The sequence below is a fragment of the Neoarius graeffei genome, chromosome 1 (genome assembly GCF_027579695.1).
Source record: "Neoarius graeffei isolate fNeoGra1 chromosome 1, fNeoGra1.pri, whole genome shotgun sequence".
Classification (NCBI taxonomy): domain Eukaryota; kingdom Metazoa; phylum Chordata; class Actinopteri; order Siluriformes; family Ariidae; genus Neoarius; species Neoarius graeffei.
This window is the reverse complement of record NC_083569.1, coordinates 86,141,677-86,155,131: the sequence shown is the minus strand read 5'-3', so window position 1 is coordinate 86,155,131 and position 13,455 is coordinate 86,141,677. Positions and strand designations below refer to the sequence as shown.

The following is a 13,455-nucleotide window of genomic DNA, read 5'->3' as shown; positions in this document are numbered from 1 at the left end:
CATCAGCCCGGTGTGAGCAGCCCTGCCTGGAGCCCTACTCCCCAGCCCCAGTAACCTGACCCTGCATTTCTGTCCCCTATCTTGCTATCTGATCTGTGACTGTGTTCCAGCCTGCTCCCTAACTCCAGTCTGCTGAGGGACTACTGCTGGGAGACTGCCTGAAACCCAAGTGCTGTCAGCCTACAGCCACACCTTTCTGACAACGCCTGCTCCTGTCTGATCTCAGAAGCTAAGCAGGGTCTGGTCAGTACTTGGATGGGAGGCCTCAGAAGTCACCACCATGCTCCCACCAGCCATCCCTGCCTCTTAGTCCTCCTGCCAATGAACTTCACACACATTCTCCCAACTCCCTTTTCCCCTGTTATTAATAAACTGTGGTTTGAGTGCATTTGATCTCCTCTCCTGTCTGGTCCCTGACAATTTTCTATATTTCTGCATAAATATGATCTAAAACATCATCAGATTTTCACACAAGTCCTAAAAGTAGATAAAGAGAACCCAGTTAAAGAAATGAGACAAAACTATTATACTTGATAATTTATTGATTGAGGAAAATGATCCAGTATTACATATGTGAGTGGCAAAAGTATGTGAACCTCTAGCATTAGCAGTTAATTTGAAGGTGAAATTATAGTCAGGTGTTTTCAATCAGTGGGATGACAATCAGGTGTGAGTGCGCACCCTGTTTTATTTAAAGAACAGGGATATATCAAAGTCTTCACAACACATGTTTGTGGAAGTGTATCATGGCACAAAAAAAGATGATTTCTGAGGACCTCAGAAAAAGCGTTGTTGATGTTAATCAGGCTGGAAAAGGTTATAAAACCATCTCTAAAGAGTTTGGATTCCACCAATCCAGAGTCAGATTGTGTACAAATGGAGGAAATTCAAGACCATTGTTACCCTCCCCAGGAGTGGTTGACCAAAAAAGATCACTCGAAGAGTAAGGTGTGTAATAGTCAGCGAGGTCACAAAGGACCCCAGGGTAACTTCTAAGCAACTGAAGGCCTCTCTCACATTGGCTAATGTTAATGTTCATGAGTCCACCATCAGGAGAACACTGAACAACAATGGTGTGCATGGCAAGGTTGCAAAGAGAAAGCCACTGCTCTCCATAAAGAGCATTGCTGCTTGTCTGCAGTTTGCTAAAGATCATGTGGACAAGCCAGAAGGCTATTGGAAAAATGTTTTGTGGATGGATGAGACCAAAATAGAACTTTTTGGTTGAAATGAGAAGCATTATGTTTGGAGAAAGGAAAACACTGCATTCCAGCATAAGAACCTTATCCCATCTGTGAAACATGGTGGTGGTAGTATCATGGTTTGGGCCTGTTTTGCTGCATCTGGGCCAGGACGGCTTGCCATCATTGATGGAACAATGAATTCTGAATTATACCAGTGAATTCTAAAGGAAAACGTCAGGACATCCGTCCATGAACTCAATCTCAAGAGAAGGTGGGTCATGCAGCAAGACAACGACCCTAAGCACACAAGTCGTTCTACCAAAGAATGGTTAAAGAAGAATAAAGTTAATGTTTTGGAATGGCCAAGTCAAAGTCCTGACCTTAATCCAATCGAAATGTTGTGGAAGCACCTGAAGCGAGCAGTTCATGTGAGGAAACCCACCAACATATCAGAGTTGAAGCTGTTCTGTATGGAGGAATGGGCTAAAATTCCTCCAAGCCAGTGTGCAGGACTGATCAACAGTTAGAGGAAACGTTTAGTTGCAGTTATTGCTGCACAAGGGGGTCACACCAGATACTGAAAGCAAAGGTTCACATACTTTTGCCACTCACAGATATGTAATATTGGATCATTTTCCTCAATAAATAAATGACCAAGTATAATATTTTTGTCTCATTTGTTTAACTGGGTTCTCTTTATCTACTTTTAGGACTTGTGTGAAAATCTGATGATGTTTTAGGTCATATTTATGCAGAGATATAGAAAATTCTAAAAGGTTCACAAACTTTCAAGCACCACTGTAAGGCCAATGCCAAACCCAAGTTTCTATATAGGCAGGCCAGGAACCTTTATAAGGCATATATATATATATATATATATATGGGTGTGTGTGTGTGCCCCCATTACCACTCCTACCTAGCAATGTTTGGGGCATATTTTGAAGGAAAATCAGAGTTTTGGGTCGGTTTGCTGCCATGATGCACTCAGGCAGACCGGAAATACCCCTGGGAAAACCCCCAATCGCAACAAACGCCCTCAATCACTTTGCTGTTGCACCGGTACCATGACGCTTCAGTGCACGGGCGAGATCGTGGTTTATGGTTTTTGTGTGGTGGGTATACATCTCCACCTTTCAATCATGCTAAAAAGAGGCGTGAATGGCGCTCAGCACCCCATAGATTCGTATTCTTGACAGTTTAATGAGAGTAGGACAGAATAGCCAGAAAGAGAAGAGGAAAGAAGTGAAACTGAAACGAAAATTTGAAGTATTAAGTCGGCTGAGGTATGAAGGTGCTACTCAAGATTGTGGCATTTGTGCAGTAAGTGCAGTCTGCAGGGGGTATTATTAATTTTTTTTTTTTTTAACTGCAACAGAACTCATTTAAACTTTTGGTTCATGGTGTTCTGGCAGTGGTTCAAGTAATAAAACAGCATTATTATAAACTACATTGTTGTCAGATGATGACTTTATTTATTGCTCATGTGAACCCCATGCTGCAAACCACAGCATCACAGACCTCCACTTATTGTAGGAAACTTTTCAACCGTGTTAACAGTAAAAAGTGTCAGTGTCAGTACCACCATAGAATGCTCCAAAAAGTCACCAGATGCCACCACATGGGCTCCCTTTTTTTTCAAAATAAAGAGGATCCAATCAAAAGTGGCTACAGGGATTTAAAAAAAATATACAGGGGTCGCCAATCACACACATTCAGCAGTAATCAGGAGCTGGAAGAACTGTGAGTCGAGAGCATGTTGTTGTGTCTGTCAGCACTGCATGCTACTGCTGCTGATCCTCCACATCGCCGAGCCACTGCCACAGTGGGCAGCTCTGAAGTTTCTCAGCACAGCAGTCACAGTGTTGCTGCCCAGTGCTTCTGTGGCTGACTGCATTATAGACGCAGTACTGCAGACTTATTAAAGAGCTGCAGACAGAGAAATCCAGAAAACAGGATTTAAAGAGAATATGATCTTCAAAAAACAATAAACTGATGGATAAACACAAAACAGTAGAACAGATGATTTATCAGTAAATCCACAACTGAATTCACAGAGAATTTCAGCAGGGCTTCAGATCACTCACAGTATATGATATTATTTACTCTGAAAATCATTGACTAATGTTTCTTTATTTGTTTGTTAAAATAATGGACCTGTTTTCTTCTCAGAGCTTCAAAAGCAGAAGCAAAAAGCAGGTAAGAATGAGCTTTTTGGCCTTTTAAAATCACACTGATTAATTAACTGAAGGAAACCTAAAGGTGTTGACTGCAAAGTCATCTGAAATTTTCAGGTTTTTTTTTTTTAAATCGTGCATGGCATTTTCCTGTGTCTTGCGAGAACAATATCACGTGGACGAGATGTGATCATTTTGATGTGCTGAGGGTCACTTTTCTCCATTTTGGGACTGTTTTCCTACTTCTTGAGGTAAACAGTACGGCCCCACGGAAACAGCCGAATGTGAGGAGCTTTAACTAATTAGCATAACTATGGAACTGCGTCACACCAAGATCACACAGAAAACAATGTAACTCTGCATCGACCTCAGAGAGTTTTGAGTCACAGGGATGTAATTTGTGGTTGAATAGAAGCTATTTGCGAATGTCAGTCACATGACTTTTGCTTGTGAGTTTACTTCCGGTGAATGAAGTGGTGGTCAGACAAACCAGTTTGGCTGCCATTTTGTAAAGAGTGAGTGAAACCGTCTCTGATTATTTTTGCAGTTTAGAGGCCAATACACGGTCAAGATACCTTCAAAAAGTTGCTCTTTGCAATGGGATAGACCCTTACTCGCTAGTAAAGAAGGATTTTTCCTCTGAGTTGCAAAATTATCCATCCATTGAGTTCCCCAACATCTCAAACACCCTGGTGCTGCAGACATCGTTCTACACAGACAAACAGATGAAAACCTGGAAGAGCATGGAGGAGAACAACTTTTTATATGTTGTTGGGTTAAGGATCTGGGGATCAGGACACTACAGTATAAATCCTGTATCGTTTATGCCCGGGTAAGGAGGAATTTTGTGGCTTTTTGTACCCATCTTTGCGATGGTTGCTAGGACGCTACAAGTTTTAGTATGGGGTGTAAACAAACCACAGCCACTTGATTCTCAATCCTCCCTGCTCTTCTCTTCCAGCAGACAATTTTTTTTTTTATTAAAACAGAGAAAGTGCAGCGAGAATAAATAAATGCTGCATATTGTCAAGATTGTGTGGACATCCTGATAAATAAAGTGAAAACATATGTATTAGTTTACAATATGGAGACCACGATCAAACAGTAACCAAAAACACACCTGAGGACTGAAGCATCTCCTCAACTTCAGAACACCAAGAAATAACAGAAAATGGTGAGAAGAGTCATTTGCGAATCCAAACAAAATAAATCAGAGGAATTTACCAACCTTTCCCAAAGTGATCACTGCAAACTGGAGCGTTCTTCGACTCTGTTCCCATCGATTGCAACGAAACATTAAAGAGCCGCCTCTCTTATTGTCTTTTGGTAAAATCCTTTGCTCTTTCACCCTTTATCACTTCACGGGGAACCCAGAAGAAATTTATCAGTTGCATGGTTTGTTCGATTCGAGCAGCCCAAAACAATGCAAGTGTCGGGCATTTTAACGACTCGCAAGGTGCCCCAGTGATAGTAACACTTTGTAAACAGTGAGCTTCGCTGACCACCACTTCATGTCTTGCATATCTAATGAGGCGGATGTGATGTCGGATGCAAGCAACCTATAGATCCGTGAAACAAAAGAGGAATCTCTCTTTTCTCTGTTACTGTCTTCCTCATTTCTTTCTCTGTAAGACCAAAACATTAGGTGTATAACTCCATACTCGCTACCATGGAGTCGAGCCCACTCATTCTAAGGCTAAGATCGCTAAGCGCTAGCTAGAATAATTTAGTTATCTGTCCAGAAAAATGATGTAATCTAATCTTGCGCTATCTTGCAGTTGCACTCACTAGGCAGAATTTCCTTTTCTTTTCCGCTGGCTTTTAGCTGGAGGGAGAGTCGAGTCCGCCATGTTTGCCCACACTGACTTGTTTTAGTTAAAAGTAGGTCAGATGCACCCCACGGTGGTCACGTGATATTGTTGCTTACTTGCGTTGGCAGTCTCTGGAATCATAAAATGCGGGACACTTTTTCATTCATTCATTCATTATCTCTAGCCGCTTTATCCTTCTACAGGGTCGCAGGCAAGCTGGAGCCTATCCCAGCTGACTACGGGCGAAAGGCGGGGTACACCCTGGACAAGTCGCCAGGTCATCACAGGGCTGACACATACACAGACAACCATTCACACTCACATTCACACCTACGCTCAATTTAGAGTCACCAGTTAACCTAACCTGCATGTCTTTGGACTGTGGGGGAAACCGGAGCACCCGGAGGAAACCCACGCGGACACGGGGAGAACATGCAAACTCCACACAGAAAGGCCCTCGCCGGCCCCGGGGCTCAAACCCAGGACCTTCTTGCTGTGAGGCGACAGCGCTAACCACTACACCACCGTGCCGCCCCCCCGATATTATACTATATCATTTTATTACGACCTGAATTCTTGAAACCAGAATTTCTGAAACCTTGAATTTCGTAACCTAAATTTTCAGTGTCAGAATTTCAGATGGTTTAATTTAGGACAAATATATTCAAATATCTTGAGATTCACACTCTCAGTTTTCAATCATCACGTTTACAAATTTCTTTTCAAGCATTACAAATTCAGGTTGAGTTTCTACTGACTCTGATTTCACTCCATCGAGGGTTCTGTAAGAAGAGCAGAGACACAAACACATCACTCACAATACATTAAATGACTTGTTTTCTATCGGAGTCATAACTGACCTGTAACATCATGTTCCACTGTGTGAAGTGTGCTTCATCATTTAACAAATATAGAACATCAGAGGACACTTACATTTCATAACCGCAATCTGATGTGTTGTTCATTTACTTTATCACTATATTACACTGCTTCATCGATTTATACAGAATACTCAAAACTATTTTCTCTGTTTCAGCCTCAGAGCTTCAAAAGGAGAAGCAAAATGCAGGTGAGAATAAACTGTGTGTGTGGGGGGGGCGGAAAGGAATTTCAGTAAATACACAAATTACTGATATGAATGATCATTTTAACATACAACATTAGCTCTGCTGTACACTGCATGGCCAAAAGTATGTGGACACCCCTCCTAATTCAGCTGTTTCAGCCGCACTCATTACTAACAGGTGAATAAACTCAAGCCCATAGCTGTACAATCTCCACAGACAAACACTGGCAGTAGAATGGGTCGGACTAAAGAGCTCAGTGACTTTAAACACGGCTCTGTCAGAGGATGCCGCTTTTACCACAAGCCAGTTTGTGAAATTTCTGCTCTGCTAGATTTGCCTCAGTCAGCTGGAAAGATATGTTCACACTCACGAGCAACAAAGCAACAGGCAGCCATTCATGTTCTCTATACACACGTGACACAGAGCTGCGATTTCAGCGACAGTGACAACGCGACAAGCAACATGCGAGTTTACATTTTCTCAACTTTATGCAAATTAGGTATGAAGTGGTAAATCCAAACAACTGGCTCAAACGATTCCTCAGACTAATCGTTTGGGACACGTAGTACAATATTTTTTCTTTCCTGCCTCATTTTATTTCCAACCTGCAATTAGTTCCTATGTACTGCTTAACTAAACTAAAATGGGGGGGGACCTCTTCACAGTGGATTCAGTTTAACCTGTCCTTTAGGATTTCTCATTAAACCTGTATTGAGACAACACACACACACACACACACACACACACACACTGGCACTGCCCAACAGCGGTGCTCCCGATTAGTGTAAAATATGATTGTAGAGTTATTTTTTCAAAATCAAATTAAAAATAAGCACTGGGAGGAAAAATCAGTCTTATGTAAATAAAGATACAAATCTCGTTGTCTGGTGGTCAAGTGTTCATGAGATGTTCATACGGACAGATGGACATTGTACAGTCAAAAGCCATCAAAAATCAGGTCGATGCATTCCCATATTCTCTTCAGTATGGAGCTCTGTTCCGCTAATACAAAAATGCATGTTATACAGCATACAACAAACAATTCTCACTTTTTCCACTTTGATAAAATGTTACAATTAAAAGTATATTTTCAGTACAAGTAAATCATATCTTGGAGTAAATTGTGTGCTGGAGGCGACATTTTGTTCAGGACTCCTCCTCATTGGAGCTGAATGGACGGTACACACCCACCAGCGACAACAGTAGTGCTCGCTCCACGCCCACAAGAGACAAAATACAAGCGACATGAGTGACTTGTGGCATCACGGGCCATAGGGTTAGTGCTATTATTGTGAATCGTCAAGGAGCAACAACAGTTCAAGCACGAAGTGACAGTCCACACAAACTCCCAGAGCAGGGCTGCTGAGTGCTGAAGCCCGTAGTGCAGAAAAACCCTCTGCTGCATCACTCACTACAGAGATCCAAACTGCCTCTGGAAGCAACATCAGCACAAGAAATGTGCATCAGGAGCTTCATGAAATAGGTTTCCATGGCCAACAGCTGCACACAAGCTTCAGATCACTATGCGCAATGCCAACCCCATATTAACACCCATGGTTTTGGAATGGGACGTCCAACAAGCTCAGATACAGGAGGTGTGATGGCCAGGGGTCCACATACTTTTGTCCATATAGTGTATATAATATTATCCATATGAGCCCATTCATGTGTTCAACACCACATTTTTGCTCTCTATAAAATGTATAATCATGAAGTAGAAATCTCAAGTTCAGTCAAGTGAAATCTGGTTTTATTCAACACGTACAATGAACACCATGGGAAATAATAAAGGCTAAAGTCCTTTCCCGCACCATATGGCTCATAGGGCGGCGCCGATCTCCATTTCTGTTGCCCTCGGCCTCTTGCCTGTTACATAGCTAGGGTTACAGTGGGGGGCTAGTCCTCTGGTAACCGCGAGAGTTTGGGGAAATAATAACAGTGTATTAAACAGGATCCTACAAGTATGTCTTGTCTCGAATTTGAACTTTTGGTTTGTAGTGTAAATATTATTCACATGGTGCACTACACACATTTTTGTTATTGAATCTAATTGTATTTGTTGAAAATAATTGCTGCCAGCTGAAACATATTAATGACCTCAGTAATTATCCGATCAAAGGCTCTTAAGCATTTACTAATTTAAATCCAAACTGTGACTTTTTTTTGTCCTGGTAGTGTATTTGATGATTTTCTATCATATTGTGCAGCAGTAAGGCACTGTGTGATATTAAATGTGGTAGTGATTGTGCTGAACTCGCACTAACACTGACTCAGTAGTGTTTTATCAACCCCTTCCCCTCAGTACCCAGGACTTATAGAGACACAATTTAACATGGTGAAGGTTCATGAGAAGGTGCAGATCGGGGCAGAGGGCAGAAATTACAGCTGCTTCTCATGTTTAATGAAATGAATGCTACCAGATTATGGGCAGCTCAGGTCATGTATCCAGATTTGGACAACAGGAAGTAAACAGGAAGCAAACAGGAAGGAGGTTTATGGAGTGAAATCAGAGTCAGCAGAACCCGATATTATACTACATCATTTTATTACGACCTGAATTCTTGAAACCAGAATTTCTGAAACCGTGAATTTCGTAACCTAAATTTTAAGTATCAGAATTTCAGATCGTTTAATTTAGGACAAATATATTCAAATATCTTAAGATTCACACTCTCAGTTTTCAATCATCACGTTTACACATTTCTTTTCAAGCATTACAAATTCAGGTTGAGTTTCTACTGACTCTGATTTCACTCCATCGAGGGTTCTGTAAGAAGAGCAGAGACACAAACACATCACTCACAATACATTAAATGACTTGTTTTCTATCGGAGTCATAACTGACCTGTAACATCATGTTCCACTGTGTGAAGTGTGCTTCATCATTTAACAAATATAGAACATCAGAGGACACTTACATTTCATAACCGCAATCTGATGTGTTGTTCATTTACTTTATCACTATATTACACTGCTTCATCGATTTATACAGAATACTCAAAACTATTTTCTCTGTTTCAGCCTCAGAGCTTCAAAAGGAGAAGCAAAATGCAGGTGAGAATAAACTGTGTGTGTGGGGGGGGCGGAAAGGAATTTCAGTAAATACACAAATTACTGATATGAATGATCATTTTAACATACAACATTAGCTCTGCTGTACACTGCATGGCCAAAAGTATGTGGACACCCCTCCTAATTCAGCTGTTTCAGCCGCACTCATTACTAACAGGTGAATAAACTCAAGCCCATAGCTGTACAATCTCCACAGACAAACACTGGCAGTAGAATGGGTCGGACTAAAGAGCTCAGTGACTTTAAACACGGCTCTGTCAGAGGATGCCGCTTTTACCACAAGCCAGTTTGTGAAATTTCTGCTCTGCTAGATTTGCCTCAGTCAGCTGGAAAGATATGTTCACACTCACGAGCAACAAAGCAACAGGCAGCCATTCATGTTCTCTATACACACGTGACACAGAGCTGCGATTTCAGCGACAGTGACAACGCGACAAGCAACATGCGAGTTTACATTTTCTCAACTTTATGCAAATTAGGTATGAAGTGGTAAATCCAAACAACTGGCTCAAACGATTCCTCAGACTAATCGTTTGGGACACGTAGTACAATATTTTTTCTTTCCTGCCTCATTTTATTTCCAACCTGCAATTAGTTCCTATGTACTGCTTAACTAAACTAAAATGGGGGGGGACCTCTTCACAGTGGATTCAGTTTAACCTGTCCTTTAGGATTTCTCATTAAACCTGTATTGAGACAACACACACACACACACACACACACACACACTGGCACTGCCCAACAGCGGTGCTCCTGATTAGTGTAAAATATGATTGTAGAGTTATTTTTTCAAAATCAAATTAAAAATAAGCACTGGGAGGAAAAATCAGTCTTATGTAAATAAAGATACAAATCTCGTTGTCTGGTGGTCAAGTGTTCATGAGATGTTCATACGGACAGATGGACATTGTACAGTCAAAAGCCATCAAAAATCAGGTCGATGCATTCCCATATTCTCTTCAGTATGGAGCTCTGTTCCGCTAATACAAAAATGCATGTTATACAGCATACAACAAACAATTCTCACTTTTTCCACTTTGATAAAATGTTACAATTAAAAGTATATTTTCAGTACAAGTAAATCATATCTTGGAGTAAATTGTGTGCTGGAGGCGACATTTTGTTCAGGACTCCTCCTCATTGGAGCTGAATGGACGGTACACACCCACCAGCGACAACAGTAGTGCTCGCTCCACGCCCACAAGAGACAAAATACAAGCGACATGAGTGACTTGTGGCATCACGGGCCATAGGGTTAGTGCTATTATTGTGAATCGTCAAGGAGCAACAACAGTTCAAGCACGAAGTGACAGTCCACACAAACTCCCAGAGCAGGGCCGCTGAGTGCTGAAGCACGTAGTGCAGAAAAACCCTCTGCTGCATCACTCACTACAGAGATCCAAACTGCCTCTGGAAGCAACATCAGCACAAGAAATGTGCATCAGGAGCTTCATGAAATAGGTTTCCATGGCCAACAGCTGCACACAAGCTTCAGATCACTATGCGCAATGCCAACCCCATATTAACACCCATGGTTTTGGAATGGGACGTCCAACAAGCTCAGATACAGGAGGTGTGATGGCCAGGGGTCCACATACTTTTGTCCATATAGTGTATATAATATTATCCATATGAGCCCATTCATGTGTTCAACACCACATTTTTGCTCTCTATAAAATGTATAATCATGAAGTAGAAATCTCAAGTTCAGTCAAGTGAAATCTGGTTTTATTCAACACGTACAATGAACACCATGGGAAATAATAAAGGCTAAAGTCCTTTCCCGCACCATATGGCGCATAGGGCGGCGCCGATCTCCGTTTCTGTAGCCCTCGGCCTCTTGCCTGTTACATAGCTAGGGTTACAGTGGGGGGCTAGTCCTCTGGTAACCGCGAGAGTTTGGGGAAATAATAACAGTGTATTAAACAGGATCCTACAAGTATGTCTTGTCTCGAATTTGAACTTTTGGTTTGTAGTGTAAATATTATTCACATGGTGCACTACACACATTTTTGTTATTGAATCTAATTGTATTTGTTGAAAATAATTGCTGCCAGCTGAAACATATTAATGACCTCAGTAATTATCCGATCAAAGGCTCTTAAGCATTTACTAATTTAAATCCAAACTGTGACTTTTTTTTGTCCTGGTAGTGTATTTGATGATTTTCTATCATATTGTGCAGCAGTAAGGCACTGTGTGATATTAAATGTGGTAGTGATTGTGCTGAACTCGCACTAACACTGACTCAGTAGTGTTTTATCAACCCCTTCCCCTCAGTACCCAGGACTTATAGAGACACAATTTAACATGGTGAAGGTTCATGAGAAGGTGCAGATCGGGGCAGAGGGCAGAAATTACAGCTGCTTCTCATGTTTAATGAAATGAATGCTACCAGATTATGGGCAGCTCAGGTCATGTATCCAGATTTGGACAACAGGAAGTAAACAGGAAGCAAACAGGAAGGAGGTTTATGGAGTGAAATCAGAGTCAGCAGAACCCGATATTATACTACATCATTTTATTACGACCTGAATTCTTGAAACCAGAATTTCTGAAACCGTGAATTTCGTAACCTAAATTTTAAGTATCAGAATTTCAGATCGTTTAATTTAGGACAAATATATTCAAATATCTTAAGATTCACACTCTCAGTTTTCAATCATCACGTTTACACATTTCTTTTCAAGCATTACAAATTCAGGTTGAGTTTCTACTGACTCTGATTTCACTCCATCGAGGGTTCTGTAAGAAGAGCAGAGACACAAACACATCACTCACAATACATTAAATGACTTGTTTTCTATCGGAGTCATAACTGACCTGTAACATCATGTTCCACTGTGTGAAGTGTGCTTCATCATTTAACAAATATAGAACATCAGAGGACACTTACATTTCATAACCGCAATCTGATGTGTTGTTCATTTACTTTATCACTATATTACACTGCTTCATCGATTTATACTGAATTTATACAGAATACTCAAAACTATTTTCTCTGTTTCAGCCTCAGAGCTTCAAAAGGAGAAGCAAAATGCAGGTGAGAATAAACTGTGTGTGTGTGTGTGTGTGTGTGTGGTCTGAAAGGAATTTCAGTAAATACACAAATTACTGATATGAATGATCATTTTAACATCCAACATTAGCTCTGCTGTACACTGCATGGCCAAAAGTATGTGGACACCCCTCCTAATTCAGCTGTTTCAGCCGCACTCATTACTAACAGGTGAATAAACTCAAGCCCATAGCTGTACAATCTCCACAGACAAACACTGGCAGTAGAATGGGTCGGACTAAAGAGCTCAGTGACTTTAAACACGGCTCTGTCAGAGGATGCCGCTTTTACCAAAAGCCAGTTTGTGAAATTTCTGCTCTGCTAGATTTGCCTCAGTCAGCTGGAAAGATATGTTCACACTCACGAGCAACAAAGCAACAGGCAGCCATTCATGTTCTCTATACACACGTGACACAGAGCTGCGATTTCAGCGACAGTGACAACGCGACAAGCAACATGCGAGTTTACATTTTCTCAACGTTATGCAAATTAGGTATGAAGTGGTAAATCCAAACAACTGGCTCAAACGATTCCTCAGACTAATCGTTTGGGACACGTAGTACAATATTTTTTTCTTTCCTGCCTCATTTTATTTCCGACCTGCAATTAGTTCCTATGTACTGCTTAACTAAACTAAAATGGGGGGACCTCTTCACAGTGGATTCAGTTTAACCTGTCCTTTAGGATTTCTCATTAAACCTGTATCGAGACAACACACACACACACACACACACACACACACACTGTATATGGCACTGCCCAACAGCGGTGCTCCCGATTAGTGTAAAATATGATTGTAGAGTTATTTTTTCAAAATCAAATTAAAAATAAGCACTGGGAGGAAAAATCTGTCTTATGTAAATAAAGATACAAATCTCGTTGTCTGGTGGTCAAGTGTTCATGAGATGTTCATACGGACATTGTACGGTCAAAAGCCATCAGAAATCAGGTCGATGCATTCTCATATTCTCTTCAGTATGGAGCTCTGTTCCGCTAATACAAAAATGCATGTTATACAGCGTACAACAAACAATTCTCACTTTTTCCACTTTGATAAAATGTTACAATTAAAAGTATATTTTCAGTACA

General features: G+C 41.0%; 1 protein-coding gene across 1 annotated transcript in view; it reads left to right on the top strand.

Annotated features, from left to right (window-relative positions):
• Positions 1-13,455, top strand: part of LOC132864631 (butyrophilin subfamily 1 member A1-like) — a 176,427-nt gene that overhangs the window by 84,799 nt on the left and 78,173 nt on the right. The window contains exons 6-8 of the mRNA XM_060898080.1: positions 6,212-6,238; positions 9,258-9,290; positions 12,319-12,351. Of these exons, the coding sequence (XP_060754063.1) occupies positions 6,212-6,238; positions 9,258-9,290; positions 12,319-12,351 (93 nt within the window). The remainder of the gene's footprint in view (positions 1-6,211; positions 6,239-9,257; positions 9,291-12,318; positions 12,352-13,455) is intronic.